The 27,299-nt window shown below is 36.5% G+C and overlaps 1 protein-coding gene across 10 annotated transcripts in view; it reads right to left on the bottom strand.

Moving 5' to 3' along the window:
- The window catches only part of LOC142972231 (rho GTPase-activating protein 23-like), a 387,583-nt gene that overhangs the window by 63,051 nt on the left and 297,233 nt on the right, over positions 1-27,299 (bottom strand). For 4 of the 10 annotated variants that reach the window (XM_076113132.1, XM_076113129.1, XM_076113139.1 and 1 more), the window contains 10 exons: positions 26,638-27,204; positions 26,131-26,345; positions 24,852-24,956; positions 24,209-24,289; positions 23,065-23,256; positions 22,288-22,341; positions 22,093-22,204; positions 21,565-21,651; positions 20,672-20,777; positions 20,114-20,197 (listed from right to left, as the gene is read on the bottom strand). In XM_076113132.1, coding sequence (XP_075969247.1) covers positions 20,114-20,197; positions 20,672-20,777; positions 21,565-21,651; positions 22,093-22,204; positions 22,288-22,341; positions 23,065-23,256; positions 24,209-24,289; positions 24,852-24,956; positions 26,131-26,345; positions 26,638-27,204 — 1,603 coding nt within the window. The remainder of the gene's footprint in view (positions 1-20,113; positions 20,198-20,671; positions 20,778-21,564; positions 21,652-22,092; positions 22,205-22,287; positions 22,342-23,064; positions 23,257-24,208; positions 24,290-24,851; positions 24,957-26,130; positions 26,346-26,637; positions 27,205-27,299) is intronic. The other 6 variants (XM_076113131.1, XM_076113130.1, XM_076113133.1 and 3 more) reach the window with 6 other exon arrangements.

Below are 27,299 nucleotides of genomic sequence, written 5' to 3'. Positions count from 1 at the left end.
AGGCTGAGCATCTTATCACACGTGACAAGACAAGAATGACGTGTGAAAACGTCATCGCCAATGTCAAGCTGTCAAATTGAAGCGCTTAGTTGCAGATGGTTGATATCACTTCGCAGTTCCAAGCTCGGTTGTCAGCAACCTGTATAACACAGCAATTTGTCTCCGACTTCGCTTATGTGATTATTCCAAGCGACCTTAACCCACCTACGAGATTAAAATTCTTCGAACAAATTTACACATGCTAAATTAAATGTCGTGTTTTTATTTTGGTTAAAAACTATACGTTTCAGCAAAAAGGTTTAAGTATAGGCAGACAGACGAGACAACTTAATGTTTCATACTTCAATAAGCGTAAAGGTTGCAGTCCTTCCTAGAATAGAACAGGTAGGAGCATAATAAATATGAAGCTTTTAAGACTGACGGAAGGCTAGAACTATATTCTTGTAAAGAGTAATAAATGTTTGTGTTGAACTTTAAAATCCGCTGTCAATTATAAAAAAGTTAGCACCGGTACAAAAACAACAATTAATTTTATCTACACAATACTTAGTGGTTTAGATTGACATCTGTTTTTTATGTTTCTCCTCTAATAAATCAAATGACGCATTGTTTATTGTATCAACAGTCAAATATGCTGTGGTCAAATTTCAAGCGACTCATAGGAAAACTTCGCCAAGGCAGTCTCTATGTGTTTTGAATTTAGAATAATGGCGGACTACGCGTGCATCGCGACATTAATGGCGGGAAAATTAATCGTCACCTGTGTAAATATATTTGAGAGTTTTACGATGAGCCGATGACGTTTTACGTTCAGCCTCATTCATGAGAAGGCATAAAATTTAATTTACAACAATTTTAATAGGTTTGTTTCGTAATAATAAAATAATGCGGTCTCAAATTTTAAGCAAAAATTGAGCCAATAGTATTGTTTTCTGAAATCAATGTCTCCGTTACAGTAGATAGAACAATTTAATCAGCGAAATAGTGAAAATTTATCACGTTTTCATTAAATAGATGTAACAAAGAAACGTCACAACGTTGCGTGTTGCTGGCAGTTTAGACTCCCGACTTTCGCACGTTGTTGTTCAGTGACATTCTCGATAGCGTCCTTGACATTTATACGTAGGGATATTAGTCTACAGAAACAAAAAAAAACACTTCAATAATTATGTACGATCTTTCGTGTTGTAACCCTTGATTTATTTCTAAGATTAATATAAAGATTAAATCAATAAATTAGGTATGTATCTGTGTCAACTAGAGAACACAGTAATCCCCTAAAGCGAACTGCATTCGAAAGTCAAAACAACGCATTGACGACCTGATTCTTTTTTTAGTTTGATTTACCGAGAATATCAGGCTTGTTTTTAAACTAGAGTTTAATCTGATTGAGGCATAAAATAATATTTTTTTAACTAACAAATATTGAAGTTTTATAACAACAAAAAGTATAATATATTATTTATATAAAAAACAAGCAAATGTTTGCTTTTGTTACGACTTTGAAGCATTAATCTGTCCAACTGTATTGGCCAAAGTACCAGGCAATCATGGGAACGGCAGAGGTTTCAATGCCATCCCACAATTAGTCCGAGTGGCGGTCGATACGCCGCGTCAAAAATAGCCACACTTTTTTCTTCCCTAATACAGAGAGATTCCTATATTGGATGCGTAATTCTCCTATAAATTAACTGAGAGGTGAAAAGCAATCGATTTTTTATGGACATAAAAAACTATAAAACATTTAAATGTTTTGTGCAAAGAATCGTAATCTTTAACCAAACAGTGACTCATTTCGAATACGATTTGACCGTGAACATCGATAATTCTACGATTAAAATAATAATTTAACGTTATTCTGAAGTAAGTAGCCATTGTGACTCATTTTAGGTTACTCGGAACTTTTAGAGTAAACGAAAGGTCACGATTAAGTGACCATAAATATAAACGCTATTAAGTTCTCGATTATTTTATCTTAACTAATATTTTAAAGAAGTTTAAGTATGCTGGTTTGTTAGCGGCATTCTCTGAAACTACTGAACCAATTCGGAAAAATCTTTTAAGAATAATAAGCCACATTATACGTTAATGTAAGGCGACCTCCTATGTATATCGAATATGTTTAACTTACATTAAAGCAAGTTAAAATAACAAAAATAAATTCATTCCAAGAATTGACGTCACAATTCTAAATTAAAAAGCGCAATTAGAACAAGTGACGTCATTCATAGACAAATACACCCCCGTAGTCCCGCCAACTTAAATGAACATAGTGTTACTAATTCGAACCGGAAGCGTCTAAGTATAGACAACCCTTATGTTTCTATTTCTCGAACAGTATAAGGAAAAAGACAATCTATGTAATGAATGGGAAAAGAGTTGTGTAATCATTAATTTGTTGGCTATTTTCGGTAACTGTTACATAAGAGGAAAGGTTTTTCTGGAATATAAAACCATCCAGGATTTTGTGGAGTAATAAATAAATGCAAAGTGATAGATAATAATAAAAGACATGATTACTTTCCAACGATGTAAGCAACAGTTACTGAAACTTCATAAAAAAATTTTACTCACCAATCTTGTCATCGAAAGCCATTTTTATAAGCAGATAAACAATTTATGGAGATACCTTGAAAGTATATAGTGATTGTTATCCATCTTCCGATTCAATTGTGTATCTCATATCATACAAATATGAATCTTCAATCTCATCAGATTTCCAAACGATTTTTGTAAGTAGGGCGTGACGTAGTTGGGTGTGTAAGTGGCCTTAAACCAGATTCTATGGCAGTGCTCACGATACATCACAAACCACATAAACCAATCATTCACAGTCTGACACAATATTGTAACGGGATTCCTAGATTCAAGCCGTAAACCCGCCATACTTACGTAAAAAATCTCTACATTTAACAGTTCTGCGGTAACCCACTAACTAACAAACGATATAGGCCACCGGTATTGGTATCGCGTAAAAACTATAACATTGTGGTCAGCAATATATTTCATAGTAAATCATTAACACAATGTGTTTATTTTTAGTTTTACAGTCATAGAGTAGGTCGAATTTTATGATTCACGCTCCAAAATAAAACTAATTCTGCTTGACCCTTATACAAATAGCTTAGTTTATCTGCTGAGACACTAAAAGCAATGGAATTTTTCCAACAGATATTTCTAATATTTTCTCAGTATTTCTCAGCAAATACTCAGTAAACATACCGACAAAAAATCTGAACACGGAAACCAAAGCTAAATAAATATCTACTAATTGAATTTGTCGGGGTCCGCCAAATACACTTGGCGCCGTACAACTGTTTTAAATATTCATTCAACGAGAAGCCACGCCAAAAACAATCAAAAATTCAGTAACAAAAATCAAGTCATAACGTCCCGAAACCCGTGACGTCACTTGTTCAAACAATTACGATTCAGGGTTTTATTAACGGACGGTCGGTAACGAACTGGACCGAAATCGATTTGTTTATTCGGACCCTTTTTTATGTATGACCTTTTGTAAACATACCCGATTTGTAGGTCGAGCGTGGACTTACTAAGTGGGATGGAAAAATGTCGGCTTCTGACCGATCGAGTTGCCCACAAACTCCAACACGGTGACACCAAAACTTGACAGGACACGTGAGGAATGTTTTCAAGAAGTGTTATGACGATAGACAAACTACGCAGGCAAGTGGCGAAAGATTGAGTCACGGTTAGGAAATGAAAAACGTGTTCATCTCAACCCAATTGCGTCTTCGCATTAAAAATTGTTAAACGTTTTCGCATTTATATAAATGTTAAGTAATAATTCAACTGTCTAGTGGCAATTTCTGGGTTGCAATCCAGTGACGTTTGAACGGAACTTGTCGAGGCAGAGAGATATGGCGCAGGAATCTAATTGGGGCGCTTCGCCGATGCCCTCTGGGATATAATTCGATTGGCACGAGTCTATGACGACTGAGATACAATTGTATCTGTCGTAGCTGCAGAGTGGTAATTCAAGCCACAAGCATTTGTAGTGAGTAAATAGAAATCGTAGACGGTCTACGCGTTAATCCTGTAAAGAAGCCTATTGGTGATTCATCAGTAATGTAACCAATACTATTTGCAATGAGTCACCTGAGCAGGCTCGGCCCGACAATGATCGTACTTGAGTCACGCGGAGAAAAAAATGTTTGATTGTTCAAAACTAGATCAGTAACGAAATCGTCTATTACGTTCGATAAACAAACCATGGTTAGATAACCGAGTTAATCTTTTGTGAAATTGAGTAATTATTTAGTGCGAGTTTCGTAGAAAGTAGGGACTTTCGAGACAAATGGTGCGGTGACAGAAATGTGTCGTGTTCTCGAAAGTATTACTTGAGGAAGTTAATGAGTCGGAATGTGTCCTACATGCCGTTCATCGGACGGGATAGTTGCGACGAACAATACTCTAGTAATAGTCATATTTATATTGGATAATTTAGTCACTTCACGAGAAAGTGTTACGGCGATTATTTAATAGAGTCAGTCTGTGTAAGCTCGGCTGCTATGGGAAAGTTATTCTTAGCTTTCAACACTAGCAAGCGTGGAGTTAAATAAAGACTTGCTGCGGCATTTGCAACTAACTATAGCATATTATTTTCTGTACAGTGCGTTTTTAAATAAATTATTAGGTAACTCTCAGGTAAGTAAGAGAGAACACGATAGCCTTAAGTACAACTTAAAGGTCGGTTTGAGGTGTAAATGGGCATCGATCGTGAAATTACACAGTCGGACATAATTTGAAACCACTTTACTAAAGTGAAGAAACAATAAAGAGCATAATATAACAAGTAGCGAGAAAACATCGTTAAAAATGTCTACAATTGTGTAAACGTATTTCGTATAACTACGCAATGTTCCCGTCAAACTGCGGCTGTTCATGTTTCTCTTTGTTAAAAGAACTATGTCTACATCACCATTGTACCCAATTTTATTGCGATTTGTCTTTGTACAACATAGTTGGAATGTGTTACACGAAGGTCTTGAATGGAGTTCAGACATACTTATTGGTATAATCATTTGAACATCACAATTTTTGTTTAATTATTTAAGACTTTTGAAAAGACATACTAGAAATCGGATTATCAAAGAGCATATAAATGTTTGTAGATGATTACAAAACGGTGCAAACAAAGATTTCTTCACCGTTGTAAATAGAATCAGATGATGAATGACTAATCCCGCAACTGGTGCAAAACAACAAAAACGGTTCAAACAAGCTAAAAATAATCTACTTTCTACATAATCCCGTGATTACATAAAACCGTGACTGTCTGCACGTGTAATACCTTCCATTCATCAAAATCAAATCTGATATCTTTCACTGCACCATTCCTGTTATTTTCCTCCCCACGTTTCATGGAAATCACCAAGCTAAAGTTAACAATGGCGTTGCCAAATATTCCAAATATTCGTTTTATTATTGTTTACCAGAAACCCAAATTTCATATATCCTCTCATTCTAATATCGGACGTCTCGTTCCCACCCTTTAGCCTACATAAGTGGAATCCTTCGTCAATTCATGAAGTAATAGTTAACTAATTGCCCCGTCTAATGGTTATAGGCCAGTAATGTTTACAGTGTTTTAGATTTTATCCGAAAACTAAATAAAATGACCCTTAATGCTTGTAAAATAAGGTCTATAATATACAAAGGTGTTCTGAAATGTATAATTTATTGCATGTTTAAGTTCAATGCGTTTAGAAGTGAGTGAAATAGTGTTATATTGATACGATGTTCGCCAAATGTCTTTCAGCGGTATGTGTACGTACTATACGTGTTTATTTATGTTACCTAACATTTGGAGAAGTGATATGTAACACTATTTATGTGGGAATCACACAGTATTCGAATTAGTACTGCTTCACGCCATACAAGGAGAAGTACCTTAATAAAGCATTGGAAATTGTTGTCTTATGTATAGCATGACCACTTAGTAGACAGCCTTAGATGCTATGTTCACGGTTGACGAAGGTATACGTTAAGAATTTAGAACATCAGTGACTGGCAAACTTATGCAGCTGTAGCCTATTCAACACAGTTACTTTTTTCATTCATCATATATTTCATTATATTAAGATTAATCGCGAATCCCAGGGCTTTCTACTAAGTTGTCGTAGTATAGTACTTCAGGACATTAATGCTATTGATTGAGTATAATACCTAAAGGTTATGGAATATCTATTTGTAGCTGATATTTCAAGGGTAGTTTAAGGAGATATTAATTCAGAGTTGATTTGTTGTTTAAGCTGTAGTAATACGACTAAAGCAGTTGTAAAGTGCGAACATTATGTGTTGTATTGACACTCAATCGACTAGTTCTTAGATAGAAAACACTATTAAATACGGGATATTTATTTAGTCCTTCAGAACTAGGTTTAGCAATTTAAATATTTGATAAATTGTTGATGAATGAAAATCTTTTAATTGTGATCCGTGAGACTGTTAAGCAAGAATATGTTATTTTGTCTGCCTTCTGTAATGTCCCACGGCTGGGCAAAGGGTTCCACTTTTTCCTTCCAACACTATCTTATGCAATTTCTCTCCACGCTGGTCAACGACCAAAATGAGTTATTTATTTATTTTATTTCACGATAATGCTATGTTATAAAAATAGTATCACGTTAATAAGTGTGTTAATACTGAAGTATTTGGGTTATTGCAGTTGCACACGTTTCTAAGCCTTACTAATCGTTAAGTAACCCATTTTTTTAAGACATTATTTGCGTGGGAAACGACGACAGACAACTTAATCTTAGTTATATTTCTAGATTGGCTCGAGAATTTTTTAGTGCACATTTTTGGGGCATTAGTTAACATCCGTTTTTTGGAAAACATTTGCTAGAACCATCTCTTTACACTGTCATTTTAGGAGGTAAGATTTTTTAATCATCAGGGATTTTGACATATATTAACGTATAAAAAATCTATTAAAAATGTCAAAATCAATTGAAATCATCAGTCCTTCGAGAAATGGAACAAAACACCTTATGTTTTGATATAAAGCATAATTTAATCAAAATTCAGTTCCAAAATTGTATTTAAACCGAGTTATAATTGCACTACCTCCTACGTTACATAAATAATTTCATTTTCCACGAGTAACATACATTTCAGAGCTTTAATAGACGAGGCTTTCATAGCGCTATAAAAGCGGCGTCTAAAAATAACCGCGACGTGAGAAAAATAACGAAGCAAATCTTATTTGAGGTTGTGTATATAAATATGTAGGTAGAAGTCGCTCCCAAGACGATACCACGAACACACTTTCGCGGGGCCTACTCTAATTTAACGAACAACGGATATTTGACGATATTCGATAGACATTTCTTGTATTTCCATCCACAATTCTATTCGTTACCAAATTACGGCTCCTGGTACAAGAGTATGAGTTTTCCAAAAAAGAAATCAGATTGGGACTTAGCGTAACCCGCGCTTAATCGCCACACACAATGTAAAAGTGTTTGATGAACTTAGTTAACGTGAAATATTAGGTAAATGAAATAGAGTAAGGTCATACAGGAACATTTTTTTCAACGAGATTTCGGATGATTATATTCCTGACAGAGACGAAGTGATCAGTAAAACAAAGTTTAATAGGACAAACCCTGGAGATTACAGTGTAACCCAAATAGCTAGTTTCGTAATTATTTTGTTTCTATTCCTGTTTTATTAATCGCAGTGTTGACGCCGACATGTTGTTTAAGTCGACTGCTGGCATTCATTGCGTGGTTTATTGTTCGAGCTTAACTGTTATGTCACTTCTGTGGGTCAAGTTCATTCTGTGACTAACTAGCCGGGTTTGTCTCACCTTTTATGGTGAGTAACTAAGTGCTACAGAAATACATGTCGATAAATTCCATTTATATCCACAATATTTTACCTTGATTATGTTAGAAAATGCGAAATCAACAACGTATAAATTTAGTCCCTAATTGTGAACGTCTGTGTCAATTCAAGATTTAGGCCAAACCTCTTCCAATATTGTTTCTATTACGCCTCAATAAATTTAACGAAGGAATTGAATGTCAACTCCAAATGAAGGTATTGTAAGGACTCCAGTTTATAACTAGGTCAGTCTGTCCCCGTGACCTTGTGAAACACCCGAAAGCTTTCGAATCACCTTCACGGACGGGACGTACGAATTTATCATTGTTTGTCGGATCTTCCAAATCCATTTCCTGCCCTTTTGGCGGTGTTCAGTGGGTGATTTAAACGCATGGTTAGCGTTTACAAATTGGCAACCTTCGCGCTCATGAAAAAATGAGGACAATTTTTCATTCTGACCCAAAATGGCAAAGACACTCCCTATTGCCCGCTCTATAAGGACCATTTTATTGGAACATCAATAAGGTAAAAGGGCGTAATAATATGTAGTGACAATATCCATCGTAAAACATATTGAAGCAGATGGATTGAGAATGTTCACAATGCACTTAAAATACATTGCGTACATATTGCTGAACGTAGTCTACAGGAGTGACATTCCAGTTGCTCAACATATTACACGAACTTATTACACGTTGGCCTTATCACTCCAAACGGTCCTTGTGCTGCAACGGTGGCATTTAAAGTATTTTTAAAGCGCAATCGTGTTTGCTCGCCGACGCGAAGCTTCGCAACGCCCCGGCCTATTGTTTTAACGGCCCACAGTTAACCCGCTTCGATAAGCTCATCGCAATATCAACTACATAATAAAATTCCGATTTGACACGAGGATCTTAATTTAAATTAAGTGTGGTATTTGATAGATCAAGTGTCGATACTGCAATGTTTTCGGCAGTTTTCTGCTGCAGGCGCCGTCCTCAGTGGTCTCCGTATAAGGTGCCGCTGAGCCGCCACACACGTAGTTCGATTACGCAAATTTGCGACAACGCCGCCCTCAAATTAAGTACCGAGCCGCCGACAGGGACTTAACGACCTGTCTGCCATAGGAAGTGATTATTGTTTATTTTTATAATTGGCGTGGCAGGAAGTCTGAACATGCGTGATGAAGAAGGTGGTACACCTCACACGCGCATGTAAATAAAGCAATTTGAGCAACGACACTGTTAATTGACCGGCTCGACTGAGTCTGATATATGACCACCTCACGTCAGCAGAACCGCCGGCACGCGAGTTATGGCTGATTGCGGTTAATTTGGCAATTATCAATACGTAATCGACAACGCAAAATATGAATACTGCTTGTTAATTAAACTTGTTTGTACTCGTTGAACTCACGGAAGAAAGTGAAACCTCAGGGGATATGTTTTGCATGGAAGTTTCATGAGTCGTAGGGGTCAAAGCCCTGCCGTGACGCAGGCAAAGGATACAGACACAATCAACGCGGTTTGATCCCCTCGATAGTTGTTGTTAATAAAAGCCCTTGCCCTATAGCTTGCTCCCTGTTGGTTTCAGTTCTACCGTTTGCAAAATATCACTATTGTGCTTTCTCAAGTTCAACGAACCGAATTGGGAAATTCATAATATTTTCCGTCGACAAGAGAGTGAATGACGCCCACGGTATCGTTGTTAAGAATATAATTCATGCGTTTCACCGACAAATGAAGCGGCAAATGAATAAAGTGTTGCGGAGCCACCTCGAAGGTCGTTTGGATATAAATAGCTCCCGTCCCGCCGCTTAGAAGCACTTGGCGCGGTCAGGACTTGCAAGGCCCAGTGTACGCTAGAACTGAGATTTCTAATAACTTCTAGAAATCCAGCTACATCCAAGGTATCATTAAAACTGTAGTGAGTTAACGGAAACGGTGATTTCCTTACATACGACATATCTATAGAATCAGAGTGAATATGTGCATCCATTCGTATGATTCACATTGTCTGTGTATGAACAACACGTAACCAATCATTCACGTGCTGTCAAAAGTATTCTTGTTACTAGCCCGTAGTATGTACAATCCACAGATTGATCACCGCCCAGCAATGTGCATCATGCGTTTATTTCGTGTTCGAAAGCTGGTTCTGTTATCATAACAATAGATGTGTGAAATACACGGTTTATCAGTATTCGAACACTAAATATGAAGGCTACGAAACAATATACAATATATGTACATTTTAAGTAAAGTTCTCACAATGTCTGTATTCCAGCTTTGTTACATAACAAAGCCGTTGGGATTCTATTTTAAAATTGTGTAGTTCGCGAGTCGTAAATTTAATTGTGGTTATTTCGAATGTGTTTATTTGTGCACACAGAACAATGGTGATGGCGTGCAATTATAACAAAAGACGTTTATTTTCTGCTGAGGTCGGAATCCTACGCCAAAATTCCGCGCACCTGATGGTCTGTACGTAGGCTGGTAGGGCTGACAGCTTGACAGTTGGGATTTCATCTACATGAGGAGTGCAGCGCATTCAACCCTGCCTTGAACAATTGAAGCCGTTGAACTTGAATATCATACATATCTATGAATAAGAAGCGAGTGTACTTCCAATTTTCTTACAATTATTCAAATTGTAGTCGTATATATCAATGTTTTGGTCTTCGAAATCGAGAGTTGTATCTGTTTGTTAACTTGAAATAAATTACAATCTCAGTTTCTCTGCTTGTAATGCCACGGAATATCAAAGTGCAAGACTGACACATGACAATCTTTGACCCTTCTAATGGTATGACTCACACTGGGATTCTATTTTATTCTTGACATTCTGAACAATTATTTGTTGACCCGTATTCATCGAAACGTCCAATTATACGGACGTGTAAGATATACTGGTATTTCAACCTATCACGACGCAGTCATTGGTAACAAGTTAGTGCCGACTGCATGGTAAACAAAAGGTAACCCTGTGCAGGTTACAAGAACAATGGCATTCTGACACCTGCCCAACATTGACCTGGCGGTAATGTATGGACGCCGCCTCCACAGGGCCTTTTAAGACAAGAAGATCATGATAAAGTCTGTACGTTTGCGTCTAATTCGTAGTACTCCTACTGTTGCATACCAAGCATTACGATAGATCGTTGTAGATATTCAGTACATTTTAAGTACTATAACCTAGAATATTTGCATGCGTTAGAATAATAATTAAACTGTTTAATTACTTTCCATTACCCGATGATTGTAATTCAACGGTGCGTGAGATGCTTATCGTGTAATCAGATGCGCGGGCGCAGATCCCGAAGCGCCCCGAAGTGCCACGAACACGGCCGATCGATCACCGATTGCATGTGTGCGGTCCATTATGTGGAAGTGATTATACTTAGGTCTCCACAATCGTGCTAAGATGTATTACTGTGTGAGACGTGCAGATTTTTTTGTATGAGATGAGCGTGATTGAAATTTTAAATAGCCCGAAGTGTATTGATTCGAATTCATTCCGTTAAGCCCCATATTGTTAACTCTTTAAAATATAACTTAAATCAAGGTGATATTAAAGTGAGTCGATACCATTTACAAATAAAGAAATGCATGGTATTCGCGTAGATCTATTTTCTAACACAGATTTCTAATAGTCTACTAACATTTAATCTAAGTTTATCACAAACACAAGGCAATAAAAATAACTACACGTGTCGGCAAATGTATGTAAATAGAAAAAAGCAATGCTCATTCGTGCGAAGTGAAAAAGGATTTATGCCTTATTACCTTTGCCCGATCAATACACTACTTTTAGTCCTCAATAAGTAAAATAAATTTGTCTAAACATCCCACAGTTGGGAAAGGGTCTCCTCCAGTATTGAGGGAGGGGTTAGGCCTTGAGTCCACCACGCCGGCCAATTGTAGGTTGGGGACTTTGCATACTTTTAAGTACTGTACAAAAGAAGTAGTACAAAAGAAGTATCACGATGTCTTCCTTCACCGTTGAAACAAGAGATAATTATTTCTAATACACAGATAACTTCGAAAAATCAAAGGTGTGTTGCCTCGGCTTCGAACCTCCAACCACTTGCGTGGGAGGTACAAACTTATACTAGTTATCACTGTTCTCTTTACTTATTATTCATCACTTCATACTCCTTAAAAAGTCCAATCGAAGTCTGTCAGCTGCCAATATCATAGTGAAAAAAAAGTTGAAAGTGAGCCAAAACGATCTCGTAAATAAGAATGGATAGCAATAGTAATTTTCATATATTAATACTGACGTGTAAAGAATATGCCTAGGGGTACGCTCTCGTAATAAGCGTGTGACCTTGGCACGACCTGTACCAAGTTATGAAGAATGATTATTTCGCATCGTGGATATAGTATGCTTTAGAAGTATTGAATAAGCTTTGTCGTAGTTAAGATTTATTGCTAGTTCCGTTAGTTTTAATTAACAATTTTGTCAAAAGTCAAACTCTCGAAATGATTTTAATTGTATAGTATAAATAAATAAAATAAGTAATAGAGTTGGTGCTCGCTGCTAAATAAAACATTTAATGGACGTCTTTCAAAGCCAAAACATCAATAAAATTAGGCTACCATAACAAACTCCTTATCCCGTTAAACTATTCCCATAATTGCACAGACATACGCGTACATTAGTTAAGGTTGTATCGGCTGAACGTGGTATGAACATTGCACCTCGGGCTATCGCATTATCCCGAGCCAAGACAGGTAGTGGGAGGCGCGCAGATAACAAGCCTTGACGATTTATAAGCATATTATAACTAGGCGGGCTTATTCTGGACAATATACCTATGTATATTATTACATATAAATATAAAACAGGTGTGCATTTTAGTTTGCCTTTGCATAAAGCATGGAGAAAAGGTTTTTGAGCCAAATTAGGGAATAAATAGAAATCCTCTGTTAAAAGTGACACACAATCGGATCTGTGATCTTTTAGATCGCAAAAAAATTAATTGTTTGGGGTGTAGTTCTTGATACCCAAACCATTAGAGTTTCGGGGTTAGTTATCAAAGATAGAGAATTGGTTTAAAAATTCAAATGTAAAATGGTAATGGTTAGTAAAGCTGCAGAATATAGGTTAGGACTCGTTCCTAGTTTTACATAGAAAAAGGTGTTTCAACACCTGCGGAGTGTTGTATAAAGTTAGATATCAGTCGTTGATGTAGAAAGTAATAAAATGTAGTCGTAAATTAAGCAGGTGATATTAAAATGCCGACAGTTTATTTTATAGAATTAAAATATTAGCCGCTTTGTATTTTTGCCCGTTAAACAATCGTTTTTAAACCAAATAATATCTACAAATGTGGTCTACAATAAGTAGGTACAATATCTTTACATTATTTTTATAATATTAAAAATGTAGCTCATAAGCTTTTCTGAGAATACTTGTAACTGTAGTGCGATTCTCTACAGTACTGTCTAGTATCGAGATTTTGACATTTAAAATTTACTACAAAAAATAATCGCTGCGTTGCCCACTAGCAGCGCTGATTATATTTTTTTTTTCGATATCCTCCCACCTGTCACTGGTGACATTGCCAAGAGGTCAAAAGTTAGAATAGATCATCTCAAATTAAGAGTCTTTTAGTTCATTTGACTTAGTTTTATCAGAATAGTCCATTTTGTAGAACATTGAACGGACTACTTTAAAATGCAACTTCTTGCAGTTTTCGTTGGGTGTTACTTCATAAATATGTATTTAGTCCATTTTAGCTCATGTTAAGGTAGGTAATTGCTTTGTTCCAATGATATACCGCAAAGTATCCTTAATAAAAGGCTTTTGTCACATAAATATAGGCCATTAATATGATAGAGATAATAATTTTTCGTATAAAAATGCAAGTTTAACTTATCATTTTTATAATTTGTGGTTGCGGTCGCGTATACGAGATAAATATTGACAAATTGTGTAAAAACCAGTAATATGTTAAAAATATTTTTTCATTCAGTAATCTGTGAGGCGATATGAATGAATTCACTCTTATTTTTGTTAAATTCGCGAAAAACTAAAATAAAATATTTTTTCCCCAATAACCTGTCAAGAGTAACTTTTACGACACTAAAACCGTAATTTATAGGCACTTACTATTTTAATTTCGTAGTATATAGTTCGTAAAGATCTTTTAGAATAATGTATTTATTTCAGTAGTGGGATTCCCATTATTTTTCTTATATCAGTATAACTATGGGAGTTTCTTGGAAATAATCACCACCAGAGAGGATTCATGACGGGCATCACGTACACACTTATATATTTTAGAACCAATGTCATTATCTTAAACACCTATGGGTTTTTCTAATCCTTAAATAATTAATGGGAAGCGAAGGCCAGAGTTGTAAAATTATTTAGAGGATTTCTTGGAAAGAAGAAAGAAATTGTAGAAAACATTATCATTATTATTAGCCACTGCCGGGTTAGTAATCAAACAGAATTCCAAATAAAACGATTTTAACTAATAAAAAATCTGTATTAAATAGTAGGTAAGCTTCTCACATATGATAGAACCGCAAAAGAAAGCACGCGGTGTCTGCTAAATAATGTTGATATAGTTACCTTGAAAACTTTAACAAAGTTTCCTATCAATTCTATCACACAGCACCAGTAATCCTTGAGATTCAAAAAGCAGGAATGTCACTGTATTTCCATAACAAGCTTGTATTATGACTATTGTATTTGATTCTATTAACACTAAACTTATTGACAAGTACTCGTTCTCTTTTGACGGTAAATAACAGTTGTCGTTGGTTAAAAATAATCGATCGAGAATGTTTTCCGTCACAAAGAAGAAACGGGGACAAGCAACTAATTAGAAGCAAAAAGAAAGGTTTAAGAGAAATAGAAATAGATCTTTTGTCATAAAAAACTGTTAGATTCTAAAAGCTATTAAGTTACATTGTTGTTTTATTTTTCTTACTTAAATGGTTTCTTGACATCGTTTCAAACTTCACTGAAATCTGAAATCACTTTCTAAATAGCATCTAAAGTGAAATTGCTAAGATTTTTTGAGTGCAAAAATTGCGTTTCGATTGCAATTTAAATAGTTTATTTTTATTTTCACAATTATTTGTCAGAAAACAACAAAATTGATCGTTATAATCGGATAGAATCATGGAGCGTTCTTTAGTCTCTGTTTACACCTATGGGAAAAAGGCATAAAGTTATGTATGTATGCGTAATAGAAATAGGGCTATTTATAATGTTATAAAAGTCTCAATAAAGTTTCGAACTTTTTCCAGTCAAATAAGCAGGTCAAGGAGAAAAACCTCATGTGACTTGGGTCTAACAGCTGGCAGATCTTTGGTTTCTTTGCGATTGTGGAATACTAATGGGAATAATAAATCTGGATTTGGGAAAAGTTGAAAAAAGGGCAGTGTTGAAAAAAAAGTGTGACAAGTGTGACAAAAAAGTTGAAAAAAGGAAATTGGTGTTTCAGAAGGAATGACAACTCTGCTCTTAGGTTACATTCTTAAATGATGGTAAATTGATACAGCTCAGGTAATTGATTTTTATACTAGTTTGAAGAAGGTGCGTAGTATCTGATACAAAAGGATATGACGCGTCGAAATATGGATGCAGAGTGACGTAGATAGATACGATTGATTTTGATAAATAATTGCAGTAAGTGCAGTTCCATTAGTTATCTCCATGGAAACAAGTCAGTATTACATATATTTGATAACGGGATAAGAACTTTTAGGTGGAAAAATAACAGTTTTTATAGTATCATCTATCTATACTAATATTATAAAGCTGAATAATTTGTTTGTTTGTTCGAACGCGCTAATATCAGGAACTACGGGTCCGATTTAAAAATATATTTCAGTGTTAGATAGTCCATTTATCGAGGAAGGCTATATATCATCACGTTACGACCAATAGGAGCAGAGTACCAGTAGAAAATGTTACAAAAACTGGGAAAATTTGGACCTATCTCTCTTATGTGACGCAAGCGAAGTTGCGCGGGTCAGCTAGTACATACATAAAATCATACCTTTTTTCATAGGGGTACCAAAGAACTTGCTGCGATGCCTTCAATCTTACCTTGCTTCATTCACATCCATACATGACGTCATACAGGACCAGCTGATTACGAGTATAACGCACCTGACCTTTACACTTATCTTTTGTTATATTACAATATTAAATGACCGGATGGTATTTCAGCAATCTTTTTGCATAGTTCAGGTCGTATCTCTCATATTATGGGAAAGTTTTTGGTGTCGACATCAATGCGTTATCTGATTAATATGAGGTGTTCATTTATTGGTTATTCTGATAGGAGCACACGATGAGATAGTGTCACTATGCTAGATTGTAGGTTACTATAGTTGCCCCCTGGGAATAAATTGATACAGATAGTATTATCTGATAGAAGATCAAGTGGAAATGTTTCGTTAATTACTTGCCGAATATGATTGTGTTACTAACGGGCATGGATGTTTTTTGTTTAACCGTATTCTGTGTTTTTATTTTTTATTTGAAGTCTTTAAACCAATTCTAAATCTGCATTTATTAGAGCATGGGGCTCAAGCGTGCCAGTCATAATATCTTATTAATAAGCTGTAGAAATATAGGGCCGACACGAGACAGTTCTACGAATATCTAAATGCATTACATTTGCGGAATGTCTTCCTTGAAGCTCGAGAGAAAGTTCACACAAATATCACCATTATTACACGGATAATAAGATCTACAAGTAAAATGATCGTTAAATAAGGAATATAAAACCAATGTACACTTTATTGTACGGAGAAGTGCGTAGGTAATGTTAATAATATATTGTAGGAGACGCTCCGTTCAAACACGTAGTTTGGAATCCTTTGATCGTAATCATTGGGCTTGGGTTCAGGAAATCATACACTAGATTACACATTGATTCAAAGGGAAGTGTACCTACAATGTAGCACGAAATAACATCGAGACACTTTCTCAACATATATTTTGAAAGCTCTGGAATTCGTTATAATAAAATGAATTTACGTTTTCTGTAGAAATATATATCCTTGTCGTCCCCCGATGCTTTTGTTTCAAGGAACAGTACAACATAAATAGCACCAGCAGATACCACAAAGAAACACGGAAAGTTCCTTACATGCCGGGGCCGAATTATTCCGAAGTTCAAACGAACCATCATATACTACAGCATCGTGAGGATAAAGAGAAAACTTTGACTACACTCTACATCTAACGAGTCCTTATTAACATGAAAATATATGGTTCGCACACGACATAAATTTTAAGCGTGACATGACATTTGTTCGCCGCACTTAAGGTTACGTTGCTCGCCAAAAATATATCATTTTATAAATTTATTGCGTTTACTGTGAATGAATGACGTTCTCGAGAGCCTTCGGCATGATTTTGGAACTTGATATTGTCAGAATTTGGACGTTTAGTGCGTGTGGGCGTGACGGCGACAACTTTTATTGTGCCGAATACAGTGGTTAAGTCGAAGTGAAGTGAATTGTGGCTTCCGCATTACGCGCATTCAGATTTGAAGTGTTTTGTAGAACTGACTTGTTTATAGTTCGACTGTAGTATGTGTCATTCGGTGTCTAACAAAGATCGTACTTCAAAGCTTTTGTTTATTATTTTTGTGGATCATTAAGTGTATTTCGAGAAGCCTAAATATATTTGTAAGTTAACGAAGGAATACGAATTACATTCGTGCAGTAAGATAACTTTCCTACGATACGTTTGACTAATGTATTTGTCAAAGGCCTTTACTTGCCCTTAACCATTGAACCGGCTATGGGTTTGACACCAACGACACCACTTCAGTTGGCTTCATTTCTCGTAAAATATACGACGTCTACTCACATTTTCTTTAATTTTGAAGGCAATAAGTTTATCATAACAGCTGTTGTGTAGACACGTGACTGACCACAATTTCCGTTGCTGACACGCTTGGGTACATTAGAAGGTGCGGGCATAAGGGACTATACAAGGGTTGAACCAGCTGGTTCCTTATGGTATTTACTAACTAATTTGGTAACATTCGACTTGAAATTAGGGTACATATCATTAACAAAGAATCGAATACATTTCTTTACTAATTAAATGTATAGTATCAGTTTAAATCTTTATTAAAGATGTAATACAGTTCACGCAAGAGTGATGAACAAAAAATAAATTCATGTATACGTCAGCAACCCTAATTCGTGGACAATGAAGCCAGGTGCGCGTGCGCATAAGGCTCAGGCAGGAAGTCTATAGTTTATCAGCCAGATAACAGGTACATCTCTAGAATTCATAATGTACAACCAATAAGGGTATCTTTATTAGTAATTAAGATAACTTCTAAGAAAGGATATCGGTTTGTTTATTATTTTAAGTAAAATTGCGATTTATTTTGTACAGATATGAGAATAAGGAAGGGTATTCTAATCAGTGTAACGGTAGTATGGATTCCGGTGTAAAAGTTGGAACCTTGATTGTATGGGATCAATTTGCGAATTGGATGTCAAGGTTACGGCTAAATCGGTAATTGTATTTATTTCTATAGTTCAAGTTTATCAAATAAAAATGAATAAAGGTGTTTCAGTGCGCAGTACTCGTAACCAGCGGTCTTGTATGACAAGATGTATGGATGTGAATGAAGCAAGAAAAGTTTTTAGGGATCCAATGGTATTCTCTGATCTCAACCATATCCTATCATAACCTCATATGAGAAGAAAGCGTGATTTGATGTATGTAAACATGTAAGTAGGTATGTAGTTTAAGGACTCTAAGAGCGAAACGCTTTTACATAAAAGCCAATACTGTACAAGTCAGATACTGAAATTAAGAAATAATAGACTGGCATAAGCAACAAATCCTTAACCTTAAAATAGGAAACCTAATATTAACGTTGTTATATAATTTACAAAACACGTCATGCCAAAAATAGTTATCCAACACGAGTTACGGTGGCAATAACACATTTCTATAACAGTCGTTATTTCGGACACAACGTGTACTGTGTAGTCGGGCAACAAAAACCGAAGCTCAGACAAAAACGAAACAACGATTCCACGTAAAACAAAATTCCGACGTTCAAAATATTTGCACTACAGTGGACAGTAATAGGGCTGTCACTCAAACATCTCGACGATTAAAAAACAAAGTTTAATTATAAAATTGTTTGTGGAAGAAGTAATTTACGCTTCATTTTTATTTAAATATACTTTAATGATAATAAAGAGTACTACGTATTCTATATTAAGTCGAATGCTTTTAAGAAGTGTCTCGCCTTAAAGACAATATTGTTTAAACGATCTATTTAATGTTATTGTTAGGATGCTATAAAATTAGATTTATATTGCGATTACAGGAGTAGTTGTAATAATGATTCTACGTGATCAGTTTTTATTAATGAGTACGGTATTTTCTATGAAACAATTAAACGAACTGTGACAATATTTTAAATATGTAAATGCAAATTGGAATACTGTTATATTTAGGATTTATTTATATTACAGTCTTTACAAAAATATAACGACTACTAACTAACTTGTTTACTTATTCTCTTTTAATTAGTAAGAGAAATAATACAAGATTTTATCACATTCTGTCAAATTATTTTTTACACAAAAACGAGAAATGTTTTTAAGGACAACAATCGTACAATGTCGATATGTTTTCTCCATTCGTCCCTTTCGTGGTTACTCCGGCAGCCCTACATTGTACACGTGCAAGCTATCACTCACAGGCGGTCGAAGGGTCCTAAGAGTACATACGTCACGGAGCGTCTGAACGAAGGCCGATAATACAACCTTACTGGAAGTGAGCCTTCATGTTTACTGCCGTAGAAGGACTTTGCAAGCTTTTAAGCTGAGTACCGAAAAATTTTCAGTGGATTTTTTGCTATTTTGTGGTGGTAAATATAGTGATTGGAATAAGATGTTTGTGAGTTTAGGTACCTGGTGTCAAATTTTGTTTTCTAGTTAAAGTTTCGTTTAACGTTATTCTATATCTGACCGAGTCTTTCTCCTATAACTTTTTTTAAATCATTAAGTTTCCTGTGAGACATATTGTGATTATTTATTAATACCGCTTACGCTTTTTTACTTGGACTTTTATTGATACCGCTTTCTAAGTTACACTAAAAACTTTTATATCACTATTAAGATCTATTTGTACCTAGACATTCATATTAGCTTTTCGATTGCTTTAATGCTTACAAAAATAAGTAATGTAATGAAATATCCCCGGAATTCTCCAGTCATCCTACAAAAGTTATAACATAAAACTTATTTCTATGACATACCTGACTGGGATGGTGTCTGTACAGGTACAGCTTGGTTCCGTGCAGCACCGCCCACACTTGCTTCCACGATCTGTCGCTCGCACGCTACGAGAGGAAACACAAACATTAATATTTATACTACTGCTCATATCCGGGACCGAAGGCGACGGAGACACGATTTGGTCAAGAGTATAAAGTGCTAATAAGAATAAATTGTTGCAATTCGCTTTTTGATACTTTTTTGTTCCTTAAACTAATAATGCGATATAATTTACAAAGCAAAATGTACTGAAAAAGGTTTTTTAGCTCTCAATATAAGAAAAACACATATAAACTTGCTTTATTGATATAAGTCCCCAACCCGCACTAAGCCAGCGTGGTGGACTCAAGGCCTAACCGCTCCCTAGTTTGGGAGTAGACCCTAGCCTAGCAGTGGGACAGTAGGTGCAGTGGATTAAAAAAAAAACCTTTGTAAGGACTAAGATAGCCTTCCAACTAAGAGGAAAATGGGACCGAATAAGACAGTTACATATGAAATCATAATTATTTTGTTTATTTTGGTTTGCAATACTGTCTTACCTTGCCATTGCTGACCACCATCTTGATCTGCACGTTGCCCTGTACGTCTCCTTCTGTGGCTTCCACTGCGTTCTCTGACGTTTCTTCTTCTCCCTTCTTCGTTGACCTATATAATACAATATTAGATTAGCATACAACTAATTACTATAAACGACAAATAGATTTCCGCAAAACTTTCCTGACTCTTTTTGAATGTGTTGTTAACGTTCTGGTAATAAGTTACTAATTTTTACCAAACAAGATTTCCAATCAAATACAAATACTTTACCTATATTTATATACACAACGATATTTGTATTATACTCTAATACGTACCTCGTTGTTTAAATGTGAAGTAATTACAAATAATGTGTAGTTCGCCTTATTAGGTAATTTCACCAAGCAAATTTATTTACATAACCAATCAAACAATACCTACACTAACGAGTAACAAAAAACATGCCGTACATACATTCAGACACTGAATTTTGTGTACATACGAATAAAACATATACTTAGTTCTAGACAACGAGCATGCACACATAGAAATATTGACAACATATCCATGCACACGACAGTTACCAATATCGATCTCTTGTCTTATCCGATTACGATATTTATTTACAAAGCTCGACCCCAAACAAGTTATTGATATGAATGATTTTCTTTTATAAATGTACACAGTTTCGCGTTACTTTAATGCGTTTATTTTTGTGATACACTACTTACCGACAATGTACTTAATCTGATGAATTTAAGCAGTGCAATGCAAGTTCCATACCGATTTACATAAAAACATCTAACTCAACGATTCCGTTACAGTTCAAATTTGGCTACTAGCGGCGCCATCTATGAACGCATTCGTGTAATCGCACACATTGTAAAAAGCGCCATCTATTAGAGCAGCGACGTACCGCGAGGGTAGAACAGCTTGCGGGTCGAATATCCGCAGCAACGGTGTAATGTCATCCGTGAACCGAGGAGGCCGCCACTTTCGCACACTGCGTTTTAACCCAATCACATTTACCCCGTTAGTACAATTTACAATTACCAATTGATCACCCCAAAATTGTTAGGTACATGGTACAATGGTTACTCACTATCTACGTATGACGATTCACAGTACAATCGTCTGTCTACAACATATCTATGTGACACAGAGAGACAAAAAATAAAATACTTAGAACAAGTGCTGTTCACCACAAGAATGACAATGTTATCGGGACAGAATGAAAGTTAACTACTTGGGATATCTACTGGATAAATCTAACAAATAAACAATCGTTTTCACTTGTGTTTGTCACTTATACAACATATAAAAAATCACTTGACAGAAATAAAATACAATTTTATACAAAGCATGGTGACAAAACAAATGATAGAATATCATATAATATAGTATTTTATAGTAAAATAAATGTGCTATACTTTGCACTACATACCCTCTTAGTCCTTGCGGGTCACCGTCTGGTTCGACGTCACTGTCCAAGTGTAATCGATCACCCCATGTGGCTTTCAAGTAGGAAACCCTTCGCATGGCGCGTTCTTCTTCTGCTTCAAACGAAACAACACTTTATTACCACACACTCAAAGTTAAAATTTAAAAATCAATAAAATAGTACATAAGTCATACTGACCACCGAGTTGAGCATCTTTCTTCTGTCTTCTAGTCACCAAATCATCAGCAAAACCTGTTAAAGGAAAATTTTAATAAAACGGAAGCTCTGTATAACATTGTACGAACATTAGTATATTAGACATCGAATGATCACGACGGTTAGTCTGCATTAGTAGCACACCTAAAAGCACACTGCATTCCGTGACAAACGTTTAGTAAGAAAATAGGTTAGGTCCGGGTCGTCTCCTCCCTTCTTATTTCAAGCATTATTTTATTATTGTTAGATTAGGAGCATTTCATTCAAAGTTGTATGGTTGGAAAGTTAGGTAGTGTTCACACGTGTTAGGTTTGAGCTCACACATGCAGCTCAATCGCGGCAAGCTGTAAGGACTCAGGCACACTGATTAAGTTCATTTGAACCGAATCGCCTCATCTATAAAAGTGACCACAGTAAATCGATCATTTGTAGATTTACACGATTCAGCAACAAATACTGCAGTAGAAAATTGTCTTGCAACAATAAAACATACGTTGTAAAACGGAGGTGTTGGTTTATGTCTTGAATAAATAATAAGAAACGCAATAATAGTGTCTAAAGCACTAATAGTGTCTATTACAACATTTATTAGTGCTGGGTGCTTTTGGGCACGAAGTAACTAGTTAGATACTTAGAACTTTGTCTAGGGTGATGTAGTAAAGATTCAATTTTGTACTACTATAACCAGTGCGTCTGAGTGTTGGAAATAAAAGGGAGGGGACGAGAGCATTCCAAGAAGTTGTCGAGTCTCGGCGGGACCTGAGTCGGCGGGTGTGCTAGGCGTCGGCGAGGGCGATGTGGCGGCCGAGGCCGAGGCCGACGTGGAGGCCGAGGGCGGCGCCAGGCTCAGCTGCGTCGGCCGAGCCGGCCCCTCGGCGGCCAGCGACACGCGGTTCATCGCCTCCATTTGCTCTTTGTTCAGGCCCATTCGTCGCTTCGCGTGACTGCCATCTTGGGGCGAACAGTGGAACAGTGCCATTAGACGCGGTGCGCCAAGCTGTGTGTATATGTGCGCGCGCCTACTCTGTCCTACTGGTGCGTGCTCATTGGTCAGCGTCCGCAAACCGAAGCCATATTGTTTGTTCTTTATTTGAATGCTTTATTTCTTTTTCCATGTCGGGCTGCCAGTCCACGGGACCGGGAAAGGGCAAAGCTGGACTATTACAGCCAATAAAACTGCATAGAATCAGGTGCCATGAGTTCTATTGGTTATGATAACACAGCACTGCTCCTTTCCATTCTACTGGCAAAGCAGCCTAAAGAGTTCTTAATAAGAAACAATAGAAAGAAAATTTAAGAGCAGAATAGACGATGAGACACTCAAGACAACAACAAAGTTAGTTCATTTGAGGTCAGATTTAAATGTCTATGATGCCAGTTAGACACGGACGTCACATAATGATTTATAATGATAAGCATTCAAATAAATGTGTTTGTGAATAAGCGTAACGCTAACCAATAAGCCCAAAGCTACGATTTAAAATAGCTTCTTTACTCCAATGAGTGTCTTAGCTTGTGATAGTGGAAATAGCAGTGAGCAAAAGTTAAAACTATTTTTCCAAAATGTGTAATAAAAAATCGAATTTTGCTTAAAGATATTAAGCTTAAAATTGTACCACTAGTCCACTACCTATTTCATAACAAATATAAATATGTATTTAAGAGTAATGTGAGTACCCAAGAACCGATCAAACGATTTCTTAAAAATATAATTTAAAAAAAGTAGTTTAAAACCGATACACCCTCTATGTCAACTCTTATCATTTAAAAAAGTACCTTATGTCAATCGCACTAAGGTTCATAATGAATAAAACAGTAGACATTAAGTGATATGGTGAGCGCTATAGTCTATAGTATGAATATCGTGATGGGTGAGGTGTAAAGCAGTGAGTGGACAAGTTACCTGTGGCATGATGTCTTCTAATGGGTAATCCATCGCTACCGGTACTGTTCGACCTTGTTCGCATTTGAACCTTTTCTGTTTCTGCAAATGAGACAATAACATTAATTATACTATTCTAACCATTATTTATCTATACTAATATTATAAAGCTGAAGAGTTTGTTTGTTTGTTTGTTTGAACGCGCTAATCTCAGGAACTGCTGGTCCAATTTGAAAAATTATTTCACTGTTAGAAAGCCCATTTATCGAGGAAGGCTATAGGCTATATATCATCACGCTACGACCATAAGGAGCGGAGTAGTAACGAAAAATGTTACAAAAACGGGGAAAATTCACATTCTCTCTTACGTGACGCAAGCGAAGTTGCGCGGGTCAGCTAGTTATTTATACATGGACACTTTTAACTTACTAAGAACTTGAAAACTTTTATGTTAAAATAAACATGAATACAAATTTTGCCTTTTTACTTAGCTTAACCTAAAAAAATTGTATTGAGCGATCGATTAGACTCTGCTATTCTATCTCATTTGTGAAATTAAAATGTTTGTGAACTAAGTGCATAGCTGTTAAAATACAAGTAGTCTCTTTCAGAAATTATCACTTTGATTTACTTTATAAATAGTAGTGATGATGGTATTCTGTACCTTGCACATAACCTTCAGGAGGTGGACAATGCAGGTGTTTGCTGCCGGTGATCATGAGCTGGTTGCCTGACAAACTGCCGCCCAGCACACCCTCGTGCTCCAACTCTGTACACAATATAACACATGCTTATTATTGTATCATCTTTAATGTAGTAGGAAGACAAATTAACTGTGACGGATAGAAATTAATTTACGGTACATAGCGAGTCCCTTTCAAAACTTGCAAATTGTGTGAATAAACATTACCAGCGCAAAATTTACATAAGCAAAAAAGTAAGACTAGCACAGGATCAAAAGTGGCCCTAAGACCTTAACAGTGTGTAACAAGTGTCGGATTCGATATTTTTCATTAAGTGTACACATAGAAGTCGTTTTTGATTGCCTTGGGTATGTAAGAATATACATCACACAATGTTTTTTTTACTGGTAAAAATACCACGTTATAAAATTTAATAAGCTATCATGGATTGTTAAGGTTGCAAAAGAAGACGTTAGGAAATAAACTGCAACAAGAAAACAAAATCGACACTAATGACTTAATGTTTATAAACACTAATCATGTATAGAACGAAGGTCAAACAAACCCAAAATTGATGTATACAAGAATAGAATACAGTATCATTGACACTGATTGCAGGTAATTAAATAGTTGAGATAAACTCGGTCAAGTTTACATACATTACAATAATACACCCGATAGTATAGACTTTTCGTTTTAGACATATTAGACGGATATTGCGGGTCATTTGCGGTTTGTGTTTCACGAATCATCTCGCCTTGACCTTGTCGATTTTAGTAATAGATTGATGTTTTATTAGTATTGTGTTGATGTATGGTTAAAAAAAGTACGCCGTTGTAATGATTGATCGGTCAATGAAAATTAAGGTTAAGTGACCTTTAATAACGTTTAGACCTTTAAGAACTTTTATAATTTTTATAACTTTTATAACACGTAGGGTACGTCACGGGTGCCCTATCTATGCTAAGTATATTTTTAAGGCAATTGTTCTGTTGTAAATTCCGAATTTTAGAATTTAGATAGCAATTTTCATGCTCCTTTTTGGAAAGTTTAGTTACGACTTGCAACCAGATAGCTATCATGAGGCAATTACATAAGTTTATCTTTACTTGACATTACTACCATAACAATACTACCAGCGTAAGTAAGAGTTAGCTAGTCATCTCCAGTAAGCAACACTTTTTTTATTTGCCCCATCAAACAGCTTTACGATAAAATCACTCTTTAGATGTTAAGAGTATGTTCATATGAAATACATACCGTGAGGCGCCTGCACATCGAGCGACCTGGCGTCCCTGCGCGAGGCGCGTGTCTCGAACTCCTTGCGGCGCAGCGCCACGCTGGGCTCCAGGCGCGTGGTGCTGAGGCGCGCCAGCTCGCTGCGAGCGTTCTCCGTGCGCCGCGACCAGCCGCCGCGCGCCTCCTCCAGCTGCCGAGTACGTGCCGTTACTAGCTGCAGCTCCGTTACTGGGTACCTGCAACGTTACACAGTGAGTTAGTTTATGAGAGATAGGTGGAAGAGGTATACCATAATTATGTTTGAAATGTTCGTACTAAATCAATTCTAAAAGCTTGCAGTAAGACTAGTTGATGATATAATATGTGGTTTATTTTTTTGGAAAGACGATTAGGCAGAACAGTGACGACTGATAAGATAACGTACCAGGCATCCCTTATCCTATAGGTACCTACGATGTGTCGGGAAAAACTGAGAATGACGATGATGAAAGTTCATTGCAAAAATAGTAACAAAAATGCAAAACTTACTTATTATCTTGATTGTTAGCAGCCGCTTCATCTTTCATCTCCATTGACCCACCATTAGTGACAGTACCAACATTCATACTCTGAATACTAGGCGCCGTCTCTTGTATCTTGGACAATGTCGACACAAACTGATTCTTGTCCTGTTTCATTCGACTCTTGTCTTGAGCTCCATTTACTTCGCCATATCCACTATACGTTCCACTATCAACGCTTGCAGAACATTCTTCTTTCCTCTGTTCCTGTGGTGGTTGCGGTTGAGGGGGAGGGGATGCGGCGAGGGGAGGGGACGCCGCAGGTGGAGGCCACGCCGGCTTCTGCAACTTCTGCGGCCTGGCGTAAAACTCCTTCTGTTTTATCGGTGGTGGTGCATCAGGTGTGACCCATCCTGTGGGCTGACTGGGACGTCGAAGGAACGCCTCCTTTTGCTCGAGACTCTTTCGTATTCGTGAGAGTATGATGGAGTCGTCCAGCTCCCGCCCTGTGAGGGTGGAGTTCGAGTCGAACGACCCGAGGCTGTCCTTGCTTTCTGTGGCTGATGAAGGCAGCGAGGTATCCGATTCTCTTCTGCTGTAAAGAATAAGACAACAATGTTAATTAAATGTTTTATGTTCTGCTGATGTTTTTTAAGCATTAATAGCTGATACATATTTTCATGTATCAGC

The sequence above is a fragment of the Anticarsia gemmatalis genome, chromosome 4 (assembly GCF_050436995.1).
Source record: "Anticarsia gemmatalis isolate Benzon Research Colony breed Stoneville strain chromosome 4, ilAntGemm2 primary, whole genome shotgun sequence".
In the NCBI taxonomy this organism is placed as follows: Eukaryota; Metazoa; Arthropoda; class Insecta; order Lepidoptera; family Erebidae; genus Anticarsia; species Anticarsia gemmatalis.
The sequence above is the reverse complement of the archived record's forward strand: the minus strand, read 5'-3'. Positions and strand labels throughout refer to the sequence as shown.